At 32.5% G+C, this 27,950-nt stretch overlaps 1 protein-coding gene across 2 annotated transcripts in view; it reads right to left on the reverse strand.

Annotated features, from left to right (window-relative positions):
• Window positions 1–27,950, reverse strand: part of LOC143204063 (uncharacterized) — a 115,370-nt gene that overhangs the window by 59,654 nt on the left and 27,766 nt on the right. Inside the window, exon 1 of one of the 2 annotated variants that reach the window (XM_076416500.1) lies at window positions 4,705–4,957. The exons of the other annotated variant lie outside the window; for it this stretch is intronic. Within the exon in view, the coding sequence (XP_076272615.1) occupies window positions 4,705–4,758 (54 nt within the window). The 5' untranslated portion in view covers window positions 4,759–4,957. Of the gene's footprint in view, window positions 1–4,704; window positions 4,958–27,950 lie in introns of those variants that run through there. 2 annotated transcript variants of the gene reach the window in all.

Here is a 27,950-nt window from a genome sequence, read left to right on the forward strand (position 1 = left end):
TTTTTACGCATTCAAAAGATCAATTTCATGGGTCATTCGCCTTATAATCCTAATTTAGTATGCTTTTTATTATCGTAACAGGTGAATAAATTGTGAACCGCATTTTTTGAATATGAAAAATCTCTCCTGCCTCTGAAATGGATATTGCAAATACTTGAATCATTTAGATTAAACAATATATTTAAACATACATATATTTCTTATATTAAATATCGAAATATAAATTTAATGAAAAGGTAATTTTGGTTTCAAGTAAAGGCATTATATCTAGGAATTGTTATCCAAAGTAGCCATATTTTTGAAAAATTTATTGATTGAACAATAAAACTTTGGATTCATCTATGCACGAAAAGTTGTTACTCTTTAAAAATCATTTTATATTATATATTCCTTTTAGGTGCTTACATATATTTCGATCAGTGATATTTATTTATGAAAATGCGAAATATTTATATAAATATCAACTGTTAAACAATCTGATCTGTTAAATTTCATGCTTTTAAAATATATCCACATGAAATTCGACATTAATTACATTTGGTTTAGTATTTTTGCTGCCGAAGCCCATTAAACCCTTTTAGAAACTTAGGATGATACTGGTCACCATCATATCTAAATTTAAATCAAATCATACGAAATATCACTGTAAGGAACCAGAAAAATTGAAAGTTCATTATCGTCTGACAAGACTTATTGGGCGAAAACCCAGCTTAAACTTTCAAACAATCGATACCAGACAGCATACCAGATGTACTGGAAGTTATTACCGGTTTTTCTAACAGATGTCGCAATGCTCATCAATGCAATGGGAACATCCAGAAAATGAATGACAGGCAAAGGGAAAATCGAAAAATCGTCTGGGAAATGGTGCTTCAAAGGTATGATCGAAAGTCATTTCTGTATCGAATATGAGTGATGAAAAGTCGAGTTATCTCATAAAGCAAAACTGGTCAAGAAGTATTGAAAGCACTTGGATAAGACATTGAAACAGACAGAAATATAATCCTAGATGTTGAACACGGGCGGGGTGCCAGCAGCGCCAACTAGATCACGATAACGAATAGCTGGCAACCCCGAGACGTTTATCTGGGAGATTATTGAAGGGTATTTTGGATCATTTAGTATCTGACCACCGTTCAGTTTAGACGTGCCACCATCGACTGCCCAAGCCTCGTCAACAGGTAAACTCAGCGCCGATTCTTTTATCACTTGTATTTTCCACATTTTATTTTATATCGTCAATAAATAACGGTCACAATGTAAACACCGCTGTTTCATTTTGCTTTACCTCCATTCACCGAGCCATATCATCTACCCTAAAACATCTCGCACCCGCCGTACTCTCCAGACCTTGCCCCGTCCGACTATCGTTTCGCATCAATGCAATGCAAATTTCAGCACTTCGCCAATTTCGAAGAAGTTAGAAAATCGCTCGATGAATGCTATTGCTCAAATGAAGCACAATTTTTTTGGAATGGCATTTTGTAAATTTCCTGAAATATGAGCAAGATATATAGAATCAAATGGCCAATACTCTGAATAAATTCATTTTTCCATTTCCCTGAAGATTGTGTAGATTTTTCCGAAGAAAAAAACGGTTATGACTTTCCAGTACATCTGATATTTATATAGCTATATTGGCATTTCTTATAAATCAAATGCAAAAATTGTATCCGTTAAAACCGGTGCTAACGTACACTTTTAAATTACAGGGCTGGGCAATATTGCGTTTTTATTATGAACTATTTTATATAATGAAGTCATTATTTACCATTACAAGGTAAGTATGCCGGGTGTAATAAAGGCCAAAGGCGAACCTGTGTTTATAATTAGACTTTGTCGCTAAGTAAGTCTAAAAAAGCCTTTAACAGTAAAAATAAACTGTATCCGGCGATAAAAAGCGCCATAACGCGCAGAACAGTAAACGGGCTAGTGGCAACAGCTTCTCTGATGAGGAGGCGAATTTTTTTCGGTTTTTTCCCACCGCAGAAAAATAACTAAAACAACGAACTTTCGATTACGAGACAGTCATAATGTCATCCTCGGCCAGATGGTTGATGAGCGAGATGACAATGTTCGGAATGTGGTACTTCGAAACGAAAGAAAAGGCGCATCGGTCGGATGAATGGAATCTTCAGTTTTTCTTTGCGAGTTAAGTATAAAGTATTGACTTATAATCTATACTTAATTGATTTTAAATAATACTAGACGTGTTCAGCAGCTGTTGTATGAGTATCATTAAGTGAAATGACTGAAAATTACATAAAAAATATCTCGTCAGGAAGTACAGTCACATTATTCGTAATAAAATTGTAACCACTAAACTTATTATATATTATATCAAGATATATACGAGATATTGTTGGAAACTTTAATAAATCACGAACGAAAATCTTCTCCTTACTTTTTTAAAATCTAAATTACTATTATCTATAATCATATGACTTTCATTAACAAGAGAATCAGTTAACAACAGTTCACTACTACGGTTAGTATTATTCATTCTTAAAAACCTTGCATTTTAAAAGTTTTTCTACGTTACAAAGTTAAAAAGCGTTGCACCAGATATTAAACATCCTGGATGAGATTAATCGGCCATCTGGCCAGGGTTATATTACTAGAATTCCAGAAAGAATATTCTGTAATATTTTTCAACGAAGAAGAAGTACAAAATATACAAGGGCATAAGGTATCAATCGACAAATTACTTCTAGACATCTAAGAAACATGATTGAAATGTGTGGGATATAGCGAAATATGTTTATTGATTTCAAAAAGAAACAATTTGTTGACAGACAACCACAGATGAAGAAGGTATATGAAAAACAAGCAAATCACGTATTCTATAATCGATTAAAATATTATATGTAAATGTAGGTTATTAATGGTACTTTCTATTGATTATATTCTATTAACATTTTTTCCCAATCACCAAAAACCGATAGAAGAAACAGTAATACTTTTATGAAAAAACAATTAATTGTTAATCACAATTACCTGAAAATTCAATACCTTGTCTTATCTGATACAAACATATTGTAGGCGATAACCACTATACTTATTATATATATACCTAGAACATTCCCTTTAATTTGTTTAAATCTAAATTACTATTATCTATAATCATATGTGTTTCATTAACAAGAGAATTAGTTCACGACAATTCACTAGTACTGTTACTATTATTCATTCTTAAACAATTTGGATTTTAAAAGATTTTTCTAGGTTAAAAAGTTAAAAAAGCGTTGCACCAGACGTTAAACATAATGGATGAGATTCATCGGCCTTCTGATTAGGGTTATATTACTAGAATTCCAGAAAGAATATTCTGTAATATTTTTCAACGAAGAAGAAGTACAAAATATACAAGGGCATAAAGTATCAATCGACAAATTACTTCTAAACATCAAAGAAACATGATTGAAATATGTGGGATATAGCGAAATATGTTTATTGATTTTAGAAACAAACAATTTGTTGACAGACAACCACAGATGAAAAAGGTATATGAAAAACAAGCAAATCACGTATTCTCTAATCGATTAAAAATATTATATGTAAATGTAGGTTATTAATGGTAGTTTCTATTGATTGTATTCTATTAACATTTTTTCCCAATGACCAAAAACCGATAGAAGAAACAGTAATACTTTTATGAAAAAACAATTAATTGTTAATCACAATTACCTTAAAATTCAATACCTTGTCCGAGTAGATACAAACATATTGTAGGCGAAAACCACGAATTAGAACCTTTCCTTTAATTTGCTTAAATCTAAACTACTGTTGTCTATAATCATATGACTTTCATTAACAAGAGAATCAGTTTACGACAGCAAATTGATAATTAAATGTATTAAAAACGAACAGTAACTCGCAAAAGATAAAAATTGAATCATATTCAACTCTATTGTTGATCAGTAACAAAGAAAGGGCCAATTTTAATAACGCTCAAAACTATGTTTCAAAGTTCAAAAAATCTAAGAAACTTATTGAAACTTATTATTGACTAATTATATGTAACCAAAAACTTGGATCAAAATATATTCAAAAAGAAAGCAAAAGAAAAAAACAATTTTTAATCAAAATTGCTTTAAAATAAAAAAAAATTATAAAAATTTTAAGTAATCTTAATTTAAAATAAGAACAGGAAATATATCTCAACAGACGTATTCACAATATATACCATGAAATTATAACTAATGTATATATATATATATATATATATATATATATATATATATATATATGAAGTAAAAAATTGTAGTAGATCAAAAGGCTATTTCTAAATACTATATATCAATAAATAATTATTTTATAGAATAGGAAAGAGTAATAAAATAAAATAATGTCCCCAAGATATCGTCTTTTTACAAGATTCAAAGAACACATATTGGGGAATAGTAAAGAACAAAATATATGCTGTTGTTATTACTAAATACCATTCTCAAAGAAACTGATGAATTAAATATTTTTTTCGCTGTATAATCCTTCGATACAATTATTTTAAAGTTACAACTATTTTTAATTTTAAAATGTATTAAAATTCTTGTTCGCTTTCTTATGTTTTAGAGATTTTATTCCCAAAAAAATTCTAATAATTTTTTGCGTAATAAAATAATATGTCATATATTTTTATTTTCACATTCGCATTTTTGTTTATTCAATAATCTGTCTGTACAGTAAGAAAAAAAATCAACTTACCATTGATATGATAACAATTAAAACCATACAAAGAGATTTCTGTCTAATCCCCATATTTGTGGGTTCACTATTAATTACACTCTTGAGATAAAAAAAATGTTTTGCGTTTTAAATCATAAAAAGTTTTTTTGTATATTGATAATTATCTAGAAATATTATCCTTTGCTTTTAATGTATTATTCGCGAAAGAGCGAATGAAGTTCAAGAGTAACAAAAAAAAACAAGCAAGCGTCGAAAGCGCGCCAAAACAAATGACTCTCGCCGGCCGTACCACGGTCAAGGTAGTCGCGATGATGTTCGTGCCGTCGGTGGCTGTACTAGTTGACGGTACCACACGCTACCGACTGAATATGGTGGAAAGCCGATCGCTCAGTTCTTTAACTTAGTTTCCGCGTTTTTCTACAGACAGCTGATGATAATGATGGTACCTATGGTGGTACTAGTCATTGGGTAGAGTGGCGTTACGGCTGGGTTACGGAACGCGAGTAGGCCTAGCGCTGTACTGTTACGCGATGAACGCTATTAACGTACGATACTATAGAAAATAATTTTTGTTCTTATACGAAACAGATTACCAAGAAGTATTAGTGTTATAACAATATTTATTTAAGGAAATTATAACAATTTTTATATTTAGGTACGATAATATATGAAAAGGTCTTTAACAGTATTACAATCATAAGGAATTGAATTAATTTTTCTTACATCTCTATTCGCTTTGTATTTATATTATATATAATTTATATAATATTTTATACCTCCGTTCTAAAGAAACGACCGAAGGGAAGTACATAGTCGCTGCCCTGTTTGCACAGCTTATAGTTGTAATCAAATTATTTATAGGTATCGCCTGTCTTCCACTTTGCCTTTGATGATCTGAATATGACTGTTTTTACCCTAATTTTCATGGTATACCCTGTATGGAATAGGCTTCCAAGTTTTGATGACTAAATTCCAAGTCTATAGCTGGTCAACTCAGCTACCTGTAAACCCAGAATTGTAAGATTCTATCGAAATTCCAACTGACTATGTCAGTTCACAGCATACAGCACCTGTTGTGGCCTTACAGCTGCAGAACTTCACTTAGTTATGCCAAGGAATCCAATCCAATACCAGTCCCAAAAAAGGAAAAAAGCATTGAATTATTATTAGAAACTCGCTAGCGAATAGCTTAAAATATTTCTCTACAATAACTGAAAACTAGATATTCGTCTAGAAAGACACATTGATCTTGGCTTAATCTAAGGTAGCAGCACTTTTCAGTGTCTTTACCATTTAGTACACGTCGCTACACAACTACACACGATCGCACATGGGTGTGGAGTATCTTCTCATATCTTGTTGCGAATTTCTTAATTTTCTATATAACAGTTGGAATCCGAAAGTCTCAGTATAAGCAACTGTTCCTACAGTATCTGGGTGCATCCACAATACGTCTCAACAGCCGGCTTGGTGGCGCAGTGGTAAAGGCAACAGGATGATCCTCCTACTGTTGCGATAGCATGGTCGTAAATTTATGTTTGTGATTGTTTAATATGTGTTACTGTCCTAAGCAATAATGTAAAATCCGACAAGGAAATTGATCCCAGTCACCCCACTAATCAGACTGGGTAAGACTGGATGTCTTCTGGGATGATTTTTAAGTCGGTCACTCGCCAGTCGGTGGGCTTAATGGCGAGGACCGTGATTCGGAGTCCACGTTAAATAGTAGGTCCAGTCCAAATAAAACCATAGTTGGTAAAAGGAGATTTTAAAATATGTAAAAAAATACATCTTAGCCCTTTATTCTGAAATACTTACCACATGTTGTATAGCAGTAACTTCTTCAAAATCTTCATCAAAATAACCAATACATTTTTTTGAATTTTAATTTTACGAATTTTTTGATTTTTTTAAGAACTTTTATAATTTACCGTATAATTATAACTTATATTTATACTTTATTTATACCCCTTAATTGAGTAATAAATCTTCTAAAGAAAAAAGGATTTATTGAGCATAATTAAGATTGATTTTTTCTTTACTTATAATATATTCAACAACATAGTATATCTATGGAATATCTTAAAATGGAATGTGGGACATTGAGAAAAAAGGAGATACGTATTTTAAAGCTGTTTTACGCGAATGCACTCTATTTATTTACTAATACTTGTTGAATGAAATTTGAAATGTTTTATTAATGATACGGTGATGTAAGTGATTATATGTCATACTTAACATTACTAAAACTTTTCCTCTCTGAATATTCTGAATGTTTCAGTATTCTGAATCATCAAATCAAATTTGAACCATATTTAAGCAATACTTCTCACTGCAAAGAGGGAAGCAATATTGCTTAAAGTTAACACAATCATTTAAGATTATATAAAATCAATATTATATGTAGGATGTTCCCTATAACCGTAATCATATCAATATTTGTAATTCGTCAAAATTTCTTAAAAAGTGAGCTATCTATGTGCAGGAAAAATATCGATATATCGATGTATCGATATTTTTAGCCGAATATTTCGCAGATTAAAGATATCGATATTTTCTAAAAAATATCAAAAACCATATATCGATATTTTTTCTGTAGCCAGCACTCCTAGTGTGATATGATTTTAAAAAGCCTTTAAAATCGGTACTCAATTTTAAAGGTTTGTATTTCTTTACTTTCTAAAATATCTTTATTCTTTAAGAAATTTAGAAAAAAATACATTTTTAGACTAATATCTCACTATTTTTATTCTTTCTTAAAAATATCGATATTTTTTTCCTCCGACATATCGATATTTTTTAAAAAATATCAAAAACGATATATATGGATATTTGTTCGGTGGCAAACACTCCTAGTGTGCTGCTAAATAGCTTTTCTTCAAATATCTAGAAATGGAAATACTCAAATCCAAATATTACGTAAATTTTTGGCTAACAATTATAAGGACCAGGAACTTAATTTTAATTTTTTAAAATATTTGTTTATACAATCAAAACGTTGTTGTAAAATATCTCATTTAAACGTTTCTCCATAAGCTTTTACTATTTTAGAATATACTTGTCAAGGGATTATTTATTAACATCACCAATTCAAATGCAGTGAATACAATCACCGTCCATTTTTAATAATTAATAATAAAAAATTATGATAATGGTATACTTAACTTTGACTAAATACAAATGTTGTGCAGAAAATCTGAATCTTAATATTGCAAATATTAAAGATTTTGTAGAAATTAAGGTTTTTTTCCAATTTTAAACAATTGCAGTTAACTTCTGTATTATTTGATGTGCTGATTCTAAAAATCATAATGTAATAAAATAAAACGGCCGCAATAATCCCCATCAATTTCCGAAATTTCAATATTTTATAAAAATTAGATTTATTTTAAATACTGGAATCCATAACATTTTTAATATTTCTAATCAATCAAAAGGTATTACGTCAATCCGTATGAAGATAACTTATGAAATTGTAATATAATTTTACAAAAAAAACAACTATTGAATAATTTGCACCATAATTAGATGCTTTATGGAGATTAAAAATTGTCCCCATACTCCTTGCTCAGTAAATAGTGTGTATAAATTTTCCATGTTTTATATGTCTGTAGCAACATTCGTTCCAAAACCAATAGCCCGCAAGAAAAATGTTGAAGAAGAATATTTTCCCTAAAACTTTACTGTACCTTAAAAAGATCTTCTACTACCACTACACAGAAACTTGAAATGTAATGAAACGATTTATAAAGCTATGTCTAAAGATGTTATTTTAAATATACGTGTAAAAATATTCTCTTTTATTATCATTTGATTATAAAATGAGATTTGAGTTGATATTAATACTTTGAGGTTCAATTTCTTCAGTTCCTTGAAGTGACAACAGTTATAAAGGAAAAAGATATCATTCAAAGATGTTGTGACTAATCATCTTGATTTTTTTCTAAAAATTTTGGGAATGTGTGAGAAAAGGGTTTCATTGGGATATAAAATAGATTTAAAAAACGGTGACTATAGAGTATTAAATAAGGTGGGGTATTAAATAAGGTGGGTTATTACTGTTAGTGTGGCAAATATAAATCATAAACACCCAATAATTGCATTTTAGTAACTTAATATAATTATAAATTGTAAATAAAAACTGTGCATTAATTCAAATAATTATGATTTTCATTATTAATGTGTCAATTGAAAGTCCCGGACCTACCATTGTAGAACACATTTTTTTGGCAATTTTTTTTTATTCAACGTAATTCCTTTCAAGGACGATAAACAGATTATAGCGACCCTTCAACTTTTCGATACCACCTTTGTAGTATGATTTGTTCTTTGCTTCAAAATAGGCCTCACTTTCGGCGATCACCTCTTCGTTCAACAAAAATGTCTTCCTAGCGAGCATACTTTTGAGATCTATATATAATGATGATAACAGGAAATAGTCGCTGGGAGCCAGATCTGGAGAATACGGTGGATGAGGAAGCAGTTCGAAGCCCAATTCATGGATTTTCGCCATCGTTTTCACCGACTTGTGACACGGTGCATTGTCTTGGTGAAACAGCTCTTTCTTTTTCTTCAAATGCGGCCGTATTTCGGCGATTTCGTCCTTCAAACGGTCCAATAACGCTATATAATAGTCGCTGTTGATGATCCTTCCTTTTTCAAGGTAGTCAATGAAAATTATTCCATGTTCATCCCAAAATACACACGCCTTAACCTTGCAAACCGACTGTGCCGTTTTCCAAAGATTTGGAGCGGGTTCATCGTGTGAAGTCCACTCGGATAACTCTCGATTGCACAGAGATTTCTCATACCCAAATATTCGTGAATGATATGATGTACACATTCAGTTGATATCTTTAGAGTGTCTGCTATTTCATTCATTTTCAATTTACGGTCATTCAAAATCATTTTGTGGATTTTTTAAATGTTTTAGTCGGTAACAACCTCTTTCGGGCGTCCACTGCGTTCACCATATTCGGTGCTCATTTCACCACGTCTAAAGTTAGCATACCAATCCTAGAAGGTTGATTTTCCTGTGGGAGTGTCCGAAAACTCGGCATCAAGCCAAGTTTTTGCTTCAATGTATTTTTTCCCTTCAAAAAGCAATATTTTATCAACACGTGAAATTCGTTTTTATCCATTTTTTTCACAGTAACAAAAAGTTGCTTCACTTAAAATGCTATAATTCACAAACTAATGATCCGACTGCTGTCAAATTTATACACTCTTCTTTTGAGGGTTAGGGTTAACTAAAAACATATGGATTTTATATACTTTTACATATACTTTTCAACTGACTTGTTATCTATCAAAAATATACCTATTTTTCAGACTTTTGGAGATTTTGATTTTCAACACCAAAAATACATAAGATTTAGGTAGATTATTTTAAAAAAGCAATTCGTACAAATATTCGTTTGTTGGTCTTTATAAATTCATATATTTTCAGTACATATTATCAAGTATTCTGTTTAAATTTAGTTTTAAATAATTACTAATCTTTTTGTTTAGTATTTTAGTCTCATTTTTACCTAAGGTTTATCTGGACTGGACCTACTGCTTAACGTAGGATTCGAACTATGGACATCGTTATTAAGCCTATTGACTGGCGAGTGACCAACCTAAAATTCTTCGAGAAGACATCCGGTCTTACCCAAACTGGTTAGTGGCGTAAGTAAGGTGGATTTCCGTGTCTGATTTTACACTCTCACCTTATGAATAATCACAAACATAAATTTATTACTGTGTCACAGCGGGATTTGAACCAGCGACTATCGCGAAAGTGGCGGGTTCGTCCTATCGCCTTAAAATTTCAAATTAGAAAAATTATGAATACTAATTTTTATTTATCTAAATTTCATAATTTTTAACAATAGAGATATTAGAAAAATACATAAAATGTAGGTAAATTGTTTTAAAAAGCTCTTATAAACATTTTTTTTTGGTCGATGCTATTCTTTATAAGAGCTTGCTTTTTCCTTGTTGTCCTTTATTTAAAAATATACATTTACATATTTATAACATACATATTTAAATAAGTGTAGTATTTCGTTATGTAAATATCTTGTTCGCTATTAATAACCTAATGAAGACACTTTGTTGGAATAGTATTACATGTTGATAGGTTAATTTCATTAATAACCATTGTCTTTAAAGCATTTTTCTCGAATGGATGACCGTTATTTAGCCGCTAGTCGATCACTCGCGAGCAGACGGTCAGTTTCTGCACGATGAGCGCCACATGCCCGTAATTAAGAGAAGCAGTTTTGCGGTATTAAATAATATAATGGGCGTTATTGGCAATTAATGGCAGAAAAAGCACGCAATACGGATATTACGGTAAAAAAAATGGCAAATTACATTAGCAGTTTCTATTTTGAAGCCGTGAAATATCGGAATTTTTTCCAATTTTCTTTTCAATAAATAATTAATGTAATAACTCTTAATGTGACTGTTACGACGCTGTTCATAGACGGCCAGTCAGGTTATCTTACAGATCTTCTGAAGTGTTCGTATAATGTGCTATAAATTTTAATTGTATTACATCAGGAATCATAATTATGTAAGCCGGCTTGGTTGGCGTAGTGGTAAAGGCGATAAGACGGTTCACCTACTGCTGCGATAGTCGCGGGTTCGAATCCTGCTGGAGCATGGTAGTAAATGTATATTTGTGATTGTTTAAAATTTGTGATTGCCCGTAGGCACAAGTTGGTCACTCGGTAGGCTTAATGCCGAGGACCGTGGTTTGAAGCCCACGGTAAACTGTAGGTCCAGTCCAGATAAACCCTGGTTGGCAAAAGGAGACAATTTAAAATATATATAAAAAAAATAAATGGGTAATCTAAAATTAAAGTTAATTTAAACATTTTACTTTCGTTCTAGATTTTTTAGATTTCCTAAGTTTGTAACATTTTCTATATTATTCTTTATCTGTTAGTGTGGTCAAAACTTAATACGACTTACAGATTCCGATGTTACTCATAAAGAAAATCAGAAATATTATTTGAGTATTATGTATTCGTCTGAAGAGGCCAATAACTCTTGGTTTTTTCACGACGATAATGCACCTAATTGATTGATACTCGCTACTCTTTCATTAAAAGTTCAAATCAAATCATCCCATAATCACTCTATTTGTGTCGTTCAGACTAGTTAATTCACAAACTCAAAAAACTACTTCGAGAATATTGTTTTGGATCTATTAAAGTTATTTAAAACAAAATAAATAACTAGTACGTATTCTTCCTTAACATTCTTAGTATTTTTGATGCGGTAGTAAGTACCAATTCATTTTACATTGTTTACATATGTTAATCGGTCTGGTCTGTCTATAATTATTGTCCCCTAATTTGAATTAATATATTATATTTAATAAGTACTACACGTGAATATAGGACTGTAACGACCGCTACGACCCTTTAGGCCACCACGCATTCACCTACAGCGAGTTCAAAGGTTCGCAAAGCTGGTGGATTGGTACCATGAGGTTCCCGGCTATAAAAGACCACCACGACGACGTCTCGCTCTCCTTTCTTTTCTCTATCCCCTTGTAAGAGTACCACTTCCACAGCGCCTCCTTTACGTAACCTAATATCCTGTCCATTCTCCCATCGACCACATGTATCATTTAATATTGTAATAAACAAGTTTTTATTCAACCAGTGTTTTCAGTTCCCGTGCGAATTCCTTCCACAATATAGAAGTGAGTGGTCAGACAAACAATCGCATCGACAGCCGTAATTCCGACCGACCAGATGAACATTCCTACAGGACTAAGCTCCAAAAATCAGGTGATAGATAGGTCATTAATAGTACCTGGTATCAATGGTACTTTCTTTTACATTACCCTTAATACTACAACAATCTGCCCAATGGGAAATAAGTAAGTGGGTGGCGTTAAACGTTTTAGCCTACGCATTTCACTATCATGTCGCATATTTAGCTGATTAGCAAGCTAGCTGGGACCCACTATTTCAAGTACTTAACTCAAACTCATTGAATTACACTCCTTATATAAAAGATATCGCATTGTAGAGCGTCAACAATGACACAAACAATACTTTATTTTGTAAACATTGTATGATAACTGCAATAACAACACTAAGTTTGGTAGCAGTACCCCAGAGTTGTATTCCGTATAGTAATTTTTAGCGTTGGAAACTATCGACTGAAAACAATCGAAACAGTCGATAGTCGCAAAACAGTCTGCAAAACAATTATAATAATACATAAGATGGATTTTATAATTTAATTTTAAACGAAGTAGAATTACTTTTATATTTGAATGTTCTGTGGATTTGTAAAAATGGAATTTGTTAATTGCTATTTCCAAATAATATACTATAATAAATATAGACAATAGAATAGAAATTAAACAAAACCTAAAAATTAAGATGTACAATAACCATAAATACTATATAAAAATATATATACACAAACATAGAAAAAAACTAATCCATGACATAATTAAAAATTATCTGACTGAAATGATGAAATGCTTTATTTATTATTGAACGGAAATAGTTTTTAACAGAAATCCAGACAGTAATCGAAATATTACCTATTATTGCCATAAAAACAGTCAAAATATTTTACTATTTATCATTCCCAATTTTAAGCTTTTACCCTATTACATGAACAATCTTGAAAAATATCGTACCAAAATGATATAATGTTAATGTACAATATATTGTTATTTACAAGCAAACTACCAAAGAAATCATAAAACTATATACATTACAAATAAATCTATACATGCATAAATTGGGTAAATTTTTTGTCAAGGTCGCGGCTAAGACGACAGAGCCGGAACATTAAAAATCAGTCGAATGAAACAAGTAGATCCAAAGATAGTAGCTAAAAGTACCACTGAAACAATCGTAGGTAAATAGTAATAAGATCAGTCGGACCGAAAATAGCAACTGAAAACAGTCGACTGAAACAGTCACTCGTAAAAAGTAGTAAAATCAATCAAACCAAAAATCGCGATTGAAACAGTCGATAGTAAAAAGTAGTCGATAGTCAATTTCAGTCGATAGTCCCCAGCACTAGTAATTTTATAAAACGCTAATTTTTAATTCTATACGTATTGGTAGAACTACTAATATTAGAATAAATAATTCATTCCATATATACGAGAAAACTTAATAAAATTGCTTTTTAACATATTTCTTATACAATATTCAGGGAGACAAAAGAAACGCTATTATATATGTTACACTTGCGAGTGGTAAAAAAAAAACTGATAATGGCGATTTTAAGTTTTTCCTTTGAATCACAGCTCTACTTAATATCAGCTTAATAATGTTCCCTTATATCATTTTGATTTAGAGATGTCCTAATCCTTTTAATATAATTTTGTGCGCAATTTCAGCATGTCAAGCTTCAGTTAATGTTTGAATAGAGAATGAGTTGAGGATGGATGTAGAAGAAAATATTAATCTGCATGTTCCACTGAAGATAATCAACTAGATATGGGTGCGCTTGTATAATGCTTAGAAATACCGAGAACTCTTCAATAAACTCTCTCAATAAAGTTTAATAAATGGCAATAAGGCAGAGCATCAACTTAACATAATAATACCATGTCAATACCATGTTAAATATGAATGAAATATTTTTTGAATTTCTAAAGCCAACAGATGATCAAGAGACTGATTGAAAAATTGTATCTCCTTCTCTGTAATCTCCTTTATCGCTTATCAACAAGCAAACGTCTGTTTTAAGTTAACGTAAACGTTCGAATATTAGTACAATATAATATAATATATAATAATTGGTACTAACAGTTCAATTTCATTATCTGTATAGTTTAGTTACCACCGGAGAAGCTTCATTTTCTTCGTTTGGATTCATAGCCATATCGGCGCACCGGGAAATGATTTTTTGATACCCTCGTCAAAGATTTTAAATAAATTAATTACAAATATATTTTGGAATATATTTTAAATATGAAATACAGAGATTTTTTCTATTTATAAATTAAATGTGGATTTCTGACTTTTTTTTAAATCCAAAAACTACTTCAATGACTTCCGTTTAATTTAATTCAATACATTTTTAAACAACTGCTTCGAAGGTATTGTAAATATTCGACGTTTCAATTTATTTACATTTCTAAAAGTATTGCTATATTTTAATCACGGTGAACTTTCTGTTTTAGAACATAAACCTACAGATTATCTAATAAATCAAGATTATAACTGACACCAACTTTTAAATCGTCCCAAAAAAATAGTATATAGAATCGAGAGATATGTGTCACTATGTCTTGAGGTGTCGTTTTCACGTCCAAATTAGTTGAAATTAATTGAGCTGTTAGGTGTTCTTTCGACGGCAGCTTTTTACTACTATAAATTGATAATTATTGACAACCATTAGTAAGTTAAAAAAGATATTAATCTTTTTTATTTTCAAAAAAGGTTTCGTTAAATTGGCGCTGCAATATATCATGATAAACTAAATTACAGTTTGTGGTATCTATCAGTGACGTTTTATATTTTGGTTGAATTTGAAGTATATGCGGAACTTTTGACTTATAATTTGTAATGTTTAATTATTAGGTAATATATCGGAAAAATTTTATATCTATACCCTTTTCGTTAGAAGTTACTTTATAATATGTTTCTAGACGACATATTTTCTGGTTTCACGGGATTTGCTGTTAAATATTAGGAACTGCATCTGATATATCCATTAATGAAAACGTGTAATGATTCGACAGGGATAGTCAAGAAATGGTAATCTAGCCGGTTAAAGAAATTCTATATTACAATGTTCCTCTATATGAAAAACTAAATTAAATTAAACTATCGTTTCTATTGATTATAATTAATCAATTTCAACCAAGCATTGAAAGTAAAAACTCCTCAACACAGGACAATCTTTACATGGAAACAGTTTTAAAAAGATCCTACGCCATCCGTCATATTCCACAGATTTTAAATACAATTGTGTAGCAATTTTTCTTTAGTACTTTTCTTAGAATCAAAATACAAGGTTTCTGACCGAAATTGTATTAGGTACTGTCTGTGGTACTGTCAAAGGGAAATAATAGCTAATGAAGAACAGGATGAAGCTAGTAAAAATAATTAATAACCACCAGTCAGAGTAAAAGATTTTATAATAAAAAATCAAGGATTCATCACAAATCAATCAAAAAAAGGGAAAATATCTATAACAGATCAATTGAAAACTCTCCGGCCTGACACATAGATGGCGCTACTAGGATTAAATCCATATGTTTTAGTCAAAAGATGAGTGTATAAATTTGTCAGCTGTCAGATAATTAGTTGGTGAATTATTACATTTTGAGTGAAGCAACTTTTGTTATTGTGAAAAAGTGGATAAAAATTAATTTCAAGTGTTGATAAAATATTGCTTTTTGAAGGGAAAAAATACAGTTGAAACAAAAACTTGGCTTGGTGTCGAGTTTATGAACATTGCCCCAGGAAAATTAACCATCAAGGATTGGTATACTAAGTTTAAATGTGATGAAATGATCACCGAAGACAGTGAATGCAGTGGACGCCCAAAAGAGGTTGTTACCGACGAAGACATTTAAAAAAAAAACAAAATGATTTTGAATGACCGTAAATTGAAACTGAATAAAATAGCAGGCACTCTAAAAATATCAACTGAATGCGTATATCATACCATTCACGAATTTTTGGGTATGAGAGAGCTCTGTACAAAGTAGGTGCCGCGAGTTTTTGCTTCGATATGTGACAATGGATGAAACATGGCTCCATAATTTCACTCCGAAGTCCAATCGAGAGTCATCCGAGTGGACTGCACACGATGAACCCGCTCCAAAGCGTGGGAAAACGCAAGAGCCGGCTGGCAAGGTTATGGCATCTGTATTTTGGGATACGCATGGAATAATTTTCATTAACTACCTTGAAAATGGAAGGACCATCAACAGCAGGATTCGAACCCGCGGCTATCGCAACAGTAGGGGGGCCGTCCCATCGCCTTTACCACTGCGCCACCAAACCTCTGTACCAACACCGTACGGTTTTATAGTCGCAAAATGACATCCTCAATCAAAGCGTAAAAAAAATGGAATAGTACAGATTGGATTTGAATTTTTAATCACTTAGCCTTTTACTTTATTTGCTTAATAAAATTTCTCGTCCACTGCTACATATATTACACCGATTTCTATAATTAAACCCACAGGCTGACGTAATGAAATCAAATAATAGTGAGATAATGAAGTATTTTTCTGTGTCATAGAGTGCACGCGCAAAAGGAGCGTAATATGTAAAAAAGTAAAAAGTTCCTCGGCGAATTCATAAAATATGGGTTAATGTACAATGCATTCTTAAATATCTGGTTCAAAGGGGCATTATTTATATTAACAATAAATTATCATGCAAACGAATTAATTTACATAGTAAATGTAACAGTTTTCCGAAAGTGTTATACAAAGAGAGAGCCACACTGAGAGTAATTTTATTTTATCTCGTTGAAAATACATAAAATAGGTGTGAAAGCATTATATCCAAATTACCATATGCGGGAAATATGAGTAAGATCCTATCCTGTGATATCCTCTTATCATTATATTGTTATCCCTTATTTATTTTTCAAAATTAACTTTATATGATTATTTTATCATAGATAGACTATCAAAGATCTTTGAAGCAACGCCAAATACCGGCATGAATATAAAAGAAAATGCTTAAAACTAAGTGATAAAGCGAAAATAATAGAAGTTGCATTAGGCTGGGAGTGACACAGTGGCAAAGAAATGAAATATCGAAGGCAACCCTCTGCAAAATGAAGCGATTGAAAACACTAATTTTACAAAAAAACTACAAAGCATTTAAAGATCTGGAAAAAAGAAATACTTTTAAAAAATGATAAATCACCTTAAATGGGTAATTAAAGATTTTAATAAAGGAATGGGAAAAGTACGTACAAATTAGCGGTGAGGAGACGACTCTAAAATTCGATACGGTCAAAATCTCATTGATCTAAAATGCATATGCACCCTTTCGAAATTTGTTTAAATTCGTAGAAGCGCCAACGATTGACAGAACAGTCAGGTGGTTGAAATAGATAGTCGATACTTATTTCGACACTGCCGCTCAAAATATTTACCTTGAAGATCATCATAAAATATCGGTTTAAGAGTTAACTGTTTCTTGTATTCTTTTAACTGTATAGACATTTTTTGATAGTCTATTTATATATCTTTTTTATTAAAAGCATACATACATAAACGATAACTTTCAGTATTACAGATTTGTTCTTTAAGGTTTGAGTAATCATTACATTTCATTTTCGTTAAGAATAAATATAGTTTAATGGGTAAATTGAAAAGTCCCAAGCCTACCATAGTAAAACACATTTTTTGGCAAAATTAGTTTTTGTTTATTCAACATAATTCTCTTCAAGGGTGATACACTGATTATAGCGACCCTCCAACTTTTCGATACTATTTTTTCAGTACGATTTGTCTTTTGCTTCAAAATATGCCTAAGTTTTAGTGATCACCTCTTCAATCGACGAAAATTTCTTCCCAGCGAGCATTTTTTTGAGATCTGAGAACAGGAAGTAGTCACTGGGGCGAAATCTGGAGAATACGGTGGATGAAGAAGCTATTCGAAACCCAATTCATGGATTTTTACCATCGTTTTTACTGACTTGTGACACGGTGTATTGTCTTGGTGAAGCAGCACTTTATTTTTCTTCACATGCGGCGGTTTTTCGGCGATTTCGTCCTTCAAACCCTCCAACAACGGTTTGTAATAAACGCTGTTGATGGTCCTTCCATTTACAAGGTAGCCAATGAAAATTATGTCATGCGCATCCCAAAATACAGACGCCATAACCTTGCCAGCCGATTGTAACGTTTTCCCACGTTTTGGAGAGAGTTTATCGTGTGCAGTCCACTTAAATGACTGTCGATTGGACTTCAGAGTAAAATAGTGGAGCATGTCATCCATTGTCACATATCGACACAAAAACTTGGGTTTATTAGGCTTGATCATCTTCAGGCACTGCTCCGAATCATTAACTCGTTGTTTTTGGTCAAAAGTGTGTTTGCGCGGCATCCACTTTGCACAGAGCTTTCTCATACCCAAATATTAGTGGATGATATGATCTACACGGTCAGTTGATATGTTTAGAATGTCTGCTATTCCATTGGATTTCAGTTTACTGTCATTCAAAATAATTTTGTTAATTTTTTAATGATTTCGCCGGTAACAACCTCTTTTGTGCGTCCACTGCGTTCACAGTCTTTGGTGCTCATTTCACCACGTCTAAATTTAGCATACTAATCCTTGATAGTTGATTTTACTGGGGTAGTGTCCGGAAATTTGGTATCAAGCCAAGTTTTTGCTTCAACTGTATTTTTTCCCTTTAAAAATCAATATATTATCAACACGCAAAATTCCTTTTTATCTATTTTTTTCATAATTACAAAAGTTGCTTCACTCAAAATGCTATAATTCACAAAATAATGATCTGACAGCTATCAAATTTATACACGCATCTTTTGAGGGTTAGCGCTAACTAAAAAACATCTAGAATTAATTCTAATAACGGCATCTATGTGTCAGGCCGGGGACTTTTCAACCGCACTGTTGGACTATTTGTTTTTATCATAATTTGCAACGGTTTTAAACTAAACTTTAAAAAAAACTTGAAATCCTTAACATTGATGTGCTGATTGAGCCTCCGTTCATGTCGTTGGGCATAGTTATCGATAACATTATCGACAGTTTTTACCTTCAAATCTTTATGCAAATTGTCATTTCGAATGCACCATGGAGCATCAACAATATATCACAGAACTTTCTTTTGGAATATCTGTATAATATTTCTATTGCCTTGGCTGGTACAACCCCAGAGTTGAACACCATAATTCCATATTGGTTTCAAGACTTGTTGGTAAAGCAAAAACTTGTTTATGTACTTCTTGTTTAACTCTGAAGGATTGGTCAGTTGTATATTACTCTAAAATGTAATATTAGTCAGGGAAAGGTATTTGTTATCTTATGATTTATATCCTCATGCCAAACTTTATGGAAAACTTTAGTAATATCTGAGAATACTGCAAAACAAATTTTATTTTCTAATGATTTTTCGGTAACATCGATGACTCTGTGAACCTGATCAATCGTAGAATATTATTTCCTTAAAACATATTGATCAATAATTGGTTTTATCATTTTCATCTCCCGAAAAAGCCATTGAAGCGTTCGAAAATCATGTTTTGAAGATACCCCATTCGGAATGGAATAAATGCTTTGAAAACTGGTTTAAGCGTATGCAAAAGTGTATCGATCATCATGGCGAGTATTTTGAAAAACAATAAAAATATATTCGCAGCTTAACTATTTGTTTTTTTTCCTCTTCCCGAAATATAAATAGTTACCCTCGTATTCGTTCGTTATCACGTTCGCTATAGTAAACCTTTCGATAATATGAACTACATATGGTTCAAATTAGCGGGCGTCTGTTTTATAATAAAGAGAAATAATTTGTTTGATACCAAATAGGTCTTTCGTTCAGTTGATATTATACAAATTGTGTATCATCTATATATAATACAATTAACTAACCATGTCAGTGTTAATTAGGCAGTCATCTAAATTACCACATTCATTAATCAACGTCCGTTATCAACAATCAAACTTTACATATTATAACGTTTGTTGTATTTTGTACTAAGGAAGCAATGTTATTTTCTTTGTAGAATTAATATAACGCTACGACGACGCTGTTAACCTATGTCAGTAGGTTTTATTTTCGAGGAAAAGAAACTAAATGGTAAAGACAAAGCGGCGGGTGATTAATGACTATGGCATTTTTCCTGGTGTCTTGTATTTTGACTTGTTAACATACCAAACTAAATAATATACAGTTACGTCTAATGGGGATAATAAATGAATGTTAAGATGATGTATTTAATGTAAATATCCTATAGAATTACTATATAATATCCACCAGGAAATTGCGTTCTATTGAATTCATTTTTAGTCTCCAACAGCTTCCTTTGTTAAATTATAATATACTGGTTGACCCGGTAGACTTCATACTGCCTCATTCGATAAATAAAAGACCTAATAATCCGTAATTAATAAAAAAATGCTCGGTATGAATAAATTTTTAATATTAATTTGGACATGATATTTCATGCTTAAAAAACAGAGCTTTCCAGAAATACTGACAATTTATAAGATTTCAATTAAATATTTACAGACACACACAGTTATGATACAGTTTATTAATCAATTTAAAGCTTTCTGATAAACTATATTTTTTGTTTTGTTTTGTGGTGCGTAAATAAACAAAGATGACGGTGTGGCGACCGCCACGACCCTTTAGGCCACCACGAATTCACCATCAACAAGTACAAAGGTTGGCATTGCCGGTGGATTGTTACCATGCAGTTCCAGGGTATAAAAGACCATCACGACGACGTCTCGTTCTCTTTTCTTTTCTCGATTCCCTTGTAATAGTACCACCTCCACAGCGCTACCGTATTTCCTCTACCTAACCTAATATCCTGTCAATTCTCCCGTCGACCACATGAATAATTTAATATTAAAATAAACAGTAGTTCTTCAACCAGTGTTTTCAGTTATCGTGCAAATTCCTTCCAAAAATAGTAGTGAGTGTTCTGACAAATAATCGCAGCGTCAGCCACATATTTCGACCGTCTGACCGACCCGACGAGCATCCCTACAATGGTCGTCGGACGCGCGAACACGCGACGTATAATTGTCCATGCGCAAAACAGGGAAACCCCAAGTTGATTCCACAAACTTCCAACTGGTCTTGAGATTTATTTATGGTCATCCGAAAGGCCAGACGTACTGAAAATGTAAACTTTTAAAATGAAATGGTAAATCCGTTGGAATCATCGGTATACGCGGGGTCAAGACATCCTCTCCTTCGTATTTGCCCTTTATGATTGTTGCCTCGGTGGCGTTATTCATCATCTTTTTCACAGCTAGTCTTGTTCCATTGCACATTCGAGGTTGATTAATGTTGCGCAGCTTTGTTAACATATTTACGTATGTACTTTATCGACTTCAGTGTTACAATATTTCATATTGATGTGAGTCTCAAAAGCTTTGGATAATATTGGCGAGTATGGCACGAACATTTTGTTCTCTTACCTTCGCAACTACCGATCGTCCATTGTCCGCAACTGATCGCCGACGATACAATGGGTATCCATTACTTCCCGTTATGGTTTCAGCAATCAGATCTCTTGGGTATCGCTTGGAACACTTGCCGTCAACCATACAGGGCGAATTATAGTTGAAAACTCCGCAAGGTCCATGTAGCATGTGTTTGATAACTACTGCATGCAATTATGGGTCAAGTCTGAGAAAGTGGGCATGAAATTATCCTGTATAATATGTGTAGTGCCAAATGATGTCATCTGGAAACAGCTGTTATATTTCTGAATGTTGGATAAGAAGTACTTAGAATCATTTCCAATCAATCGCAGAAACTAAAGAGCGCAAAAGATCTGTCATCTGGTCATCAGTGCGGTTAGCACGTGGCGCAGCTCTTCGCACATTTAATTGACTGCGACGACCTAAGTCAGGTCATCTTCTCCTCGGTTTCGTAAATTATAATTGATCAAAGTGAGAAAAGTTCTCGCGCACTTAGCAGTAAAGTAAATTGTAATTAATCAAAGTGAGAAAGGTTCTCGCGCACTTAGCAGTAAAGTGTCACTATCACAAAAAATCAAGAAACAAGAGAGCACATAATTTGAAATGTCACTATCACAAAGGATCACCGAAGTTAAAAAAGTTCTCGCGCACGTAGATTGTCGGATTCGGTCCTCGACATCTTTTTTAGAATTAGAATTAGGTCTCGAATAGGGCCAATATCAAGATGGTTAAGATTCGTCACCCGATTCGTTCTATGTAGGTGCTTTTTTTTGAGAGAATCTAACGTATTATTCTTCATTTTGTAAGCGATGTTATTCACAGTACTCAAATAAATATTTAGCGCGGCAGCAACCCGCTAAAAGCATTTTCAATAAAATTTAAGGATTTCAATTATTAAATATCAACTACTAAATTATAGGCAAAAGGGGGCCTCCATTATATCGTTCTTTTTGAATATATTTAATAAAATATTTCTATCGAAATATTTTATTAAAAAGCCGCAATCAATTTCTGACTTTGACTATCTATTGTTTTCGACATTTTCAAACGAAATGATATCATATTTTATGAAGCGATTTACATTTATCAAAATAATGAAAGGGCTAAAATAACGTTTGTCGGTTTTTATGTAATATGTAGAACCTGCCGCCATCCCTTTGTCAGACCTATGCAAAATTGTTTAATGCAATCGTATTAAGAGGTTTTAACTGTTACCTATAAATTATTGTGGCTGTATAATTAATTGTAGTTTTCAGATATACTATAATGTTAAAATAAATTATATTTGATAACATTTTTGTTCAATTATTTTATTTGGATTAGTGTTTTCTTGTATGTCAAAACCAAACTGAAGTAAAACTCAGAGTTGATTCGGCAACATTGCAATGTTTCGAGGTGACAAATATCCATGAGGCATTGCTAAAAAAACTTTGAATAGACTATAGATACATTATTTTCAGTGCATGCAAAATTATATTGTTTCCCTTTAATTTGGGAGATTTCTTAGTGACCATACTGATATGCAGTGCAGCTGAAACACAATAAAAATGTCTCCAATAATAACCCAATCAGCTTATTATTTGAAAGTATTAATACTTACCTCTGGGATGCGTGTTTAGTGGTAAGCCCCCACTCCCTCGTTTCTGTTCGAAGCTATTGATGAGAGGTGTAATATGTTTCTGACTGGTATTTTTTTGGCCTCGGCATTTTCATCCAGAATCACCAAAAAATATTAAGCAGCGATTAGAAATTAATCGAAACAAGCAAAGCACCAATACAACGCTTTCCAGTTTACAACTCTGATCACCAACGTTTTAAATAATTTTGCAGACATTTGACAACCGGACGACTTTTGTAGGCTGATTCGATTGCGAAGTTCGAACTTATCAGAAAACATTGTATCTCTTTTTAACTAGAATAAAATGAGAAGGCCTATATTGTCCGGTATTAAAATGAATTTACTAATTGCAATAGTCAATACATTCTACATCTTGATGACGTAAATTCACTATTACTGTGGATAGTCTAAATATTGCATACCCACACAAAACGTAACTTATTTATAAACATATACTTTCAAAAGTTTTACGTGAATACGAATTACCAGATTAATGATACGGAAATAAGAAGTAAGATAAAAAAAAAGGTAGGTGTAGGAGAAGGCTGTTTTTTTCCCTTGCAGCTACGATCACCTCTGATCACCAACGTTTTAAATAATTTTGCAGACTTTTAACAACCGGACGACTTTTGTAGGCTGATTCGATTGCGAAGTTCGAACTTATCAGACAACATTGTATCTCTTTTTAACTAGAATAAAATGAGAAGGCCTATATTGTCTGGTATTAAAATGAATTTACTAATTGCAATAGTCAATACATTCTACATCTTGATGACGTAAATTCACTATTACTGTGGATAGTCTAAATATTGCATACCCACACAAAACGTAACTTATTTATAAACATATACTTTCAAAAGTTTTACGTGAATACGAATTACCAGATTAATGATACGGAAATAAGAAGTAAGATAAAAAAAAAGGTAGGTGTAGGAGAAAGGCTGTTTTTTTCCCTTGCAGCTACGATCACCTCTGATCACCAACGTTTTAAATAATTTTGCAGACATTTGACAACCGGACGACTTTTGTAGGCTGATTCGATTGCGAAGTTCGAACTTATCAGACAACATTGTATCTCTTTTTAACTAGAATAAAATGAGAAGGCGTATATTGTCTGGTATTAAAATGAATTTACTAATTGCAATAGTCAATATATTCTACATCTTGATGACGTCAATTCACTCTTACTGTGGATAGTCTAATTATTGCATACCTACACAAAACGTAACTTATTTATAAACATATACTTTAAAAAGTTTAACGTGAATACGAATTAACAGATTAATGATACGGAAATAAGAAGTGAGATAAAAAATAGGTAGGTGTAGGAGAAAGGCGAGAAACGCGAGAGAAAAAAAAAACAAATATACCCAGAACCGTTTCGGATTATCATAAAAACTTTACATTTTTCATCGAGTCGAGTAACGAATCTAGGTCGGCGCAAAATTATCCTTGTTTACTGTTTTTTAACACGGATAATTTCGATTTTTTTTCCCGAATCTGAACCGCCAATATCGTAATTAGAACAAATAAGCCGAAAAAAAAAAACGTCGAAAAATCGTCGGTTTACAGTTTTGCACGTTGCTACTCCTATTGCCATTGGACTACTCAGAAAACGGGCCGTTTACGATGATAATGACACGACAGGGAGAAAATTTGAAATGGTCGTTGGAGATCAAACACCAATTAGAGCAGATTTATTTTCGACAAATAGGTGTTACAGTTAGGGCAAGTCGTTAGGTTAAGCCGAATATAATGTCGTTTTAGTTGCTTTCTCGTCCCACTAATAAATGGGAATTATAATTTTGCGTACTGCTGCTTCGTACACTCAAGCAGTACTAATAGTAATCAGGCTTTTAAAATGAATTAAATCCAGATATTAACTTGCTCTAAATACATCCCAAAACATTATAGGATTATTTATTTAGTAATAATGATATTTATGGCTAATCTAGCGGTTTTGCCAAGAAGCTTAATTATTACCAATAGCTAGATTACTGGTATAATGACCAAGTTACAATTATTAAAATTGAAAAAATTTGGTTTCATACAAAACAAATGGTTACTCAGTAACAGATCAACTGAAAAGTCCCCAGCCTACCATAATAAAGTACATTTTTTTTTTGGTAAAGTTAGTCTTTTTTATTCAACATAATTCCTTTCAAGGGTAGATTACACTGATTATAATGACCTTCCAACTTTTCGATACCATTTTTGTAGTACGATTTGTCCTTCGCTTCAAAATACACCTCAGTTTCGGCGATCACCTCTTCATTCGGCGAAAATTTCTTCCCAGCGAGCATTCTTTTGAGATCTGAAAACAGGATATAGTCGTTGGGGTCCAGATCTGGAGAATACGGTGGATGAAGAAGCAATTCGAAGCCCAATTGATTGATTTTTGCCATTGTTTTCACTGACTTGTGACACGGTGCATTGCCTTGGCGAAGAAACACTTACTTTTTCTTCAACTGCGGCCATTTTACAGCGATTTCGTCCTTCAAACGGTCCAATAACGCTATGTAATAGTTGCGGCCCTTCCTTTTTCAAGGTAGTTAACGAAAATTATTCCATGCGCATCCCAAAATACAGACGCCATAACATTGCCAGCCGACTACCTACTTGCCGCTTTCCCACGCTTTGGAGCGGGTTCATCGTGGTTTTGCACAGAGCTTTCTCATACTCAAATATTCGTGAATGATATGATGTACACGTCCAGATGATATCTTTAGAGTGTCTGCTATTTCATTCAATTTCAATTTACGGTCATTCAAAATTATTTTGTGAGTTTTTTAATGTTTTCGTCGGTAACAACCACTTTTGGGCGTCCACTGCATTCAGCGTCTTCGGTGATCATTTCACCACGTCTAAACTTAGCATACCAATCCGTGATGGTTAATTTTTCCTATGGCAGTGTCCGGAAACTCGGCATCAAACCAAGTTTTTGCTCCAACTGTATTTTTTACCTTCAAAAATTTTATCAACACGCGAAATTGCTTTTTATCCATTTTTTTTTCACAATAACAAAAGTTGCTTCACTCAAAATGCTATAATTCACAAACTAATGATCGGCCAGCTGTCAATTTTATCCACGCATCTTTCGAGGGTTAGGGTGAACTAAAAAACTTAAAAACTATACTAAAACTAAATATATTCAAATGGCGTTCGATATGGTATTAACTTCTTGACCAATATGATGTCCAGTGATGAGGATTCTTGCATTCATCAAGATAGAGTTCGCGTTGCAGAACTCTATGACTTCAGAATAAAAAGCCAAAGAAGTGACAACTTACCTATTGTGAGAAAAGAAAATCGAGAAAAAGTGTCATCTCAGACTGACGAGAAGAAATATTGCAAGGCTAAAATCCAGCTCTTTTGCCAAACACTAAACCTTCTGTATGACTCCAAGACTGGAATACTGTTTCTGTCTGACACCTCAGTTAGCCTAAAGTCTTTCCTAAAGTCTCAAGTGCTACGCTTAAAGTAAATTCTGCATGTTTCTCTCCAAGATAGTATTAAATCTGTGAAACAGTTCAGAAATTTAGAAGAAGAAGTCTAGAAGTCTGAACGAATTCTACATAAACTCTGTGGCAAAATCGACCTTTAGATGGCAGCGAATCGTTAGAATTATTTTATTATCATTGCAATTAAATATTTTTATATTTATTTTGATTATTTAATCATAGCGCATTATCTGAAAGATAAGGGATTGCCATTATCTGTAGTCCGAATAGAGCACCAAGGGTAACATATTAGTTTAGAATCAGACACTTTCCCTGAATGCCAGCTTTTGATGAACATGGATTGATGATATAGACGATTTGTTAAATAACCTCTTTTACTTGTTCTTGTCATGTTACTTTGTTCTATTCGCGTGAGAGGTTTTCAGAAATAAGTCATGAGATAACCATCTGTTATCTAAAAAAATAGAGTGACAACAAGATCATTTTAACCGACTTCAAAAAAGGAGGAGATTCTATTTTTGACTGTATGTTTTTTAATGAAGATGTTCGCTGATTTCTCAATCAATTATGGACCTATTTTCAAAATATTTGGGGAGTAGGGGGGAAATCGAGGGTAACACTCTATTTCAAAGGCACGTACAGAGTTTTCACATATTCTTTATCTAAAATAATCAGATATTTGGGTATAATGTTATTGCTGAGCTGATGTAATGGAGCATCTGAAGTCGTTCAGTGCAGAAACCATTGTTTGCTATTTAAACACTAACCATACTATGTGAGATACCGTAGAAATATTGTAGGCAATTGATTCTACGGTATAATGGTTAGAAGTTTCAGCTGAAACGCAGAGGTTCAATCCAGCTATACAATACAAAAATAATAATATAATTTTGTGTCATATACACAACATTAAATTACGAACAAAACAAATCCAATTGGACCCTTGTATCGACTTCAAACTGATCAGTTGGTAGCAGTTAAAATAATATTGTAAATGGTTAAATAGGTTTAGGTAGGTATAGTAGATAAGTTATAGGT

This window comes from Rhynchophorus ferrugineus, unplaced genomic scaffold (genome assembly GCF_030347505.1).
Source record: "Rhynchophorus ferrugineus isolate W39M unplaced genomic scaffold, kcgeb_rfMv2 rfM10, whole genome shotgun sequence".
Taxonomy (NCBI): Eukaryota; Metazoa; Arthropoda; class Insecta; order Coleoptera; family Curculionidae; genus Rhynchophorus; species Rhynchophorus ferrugineus.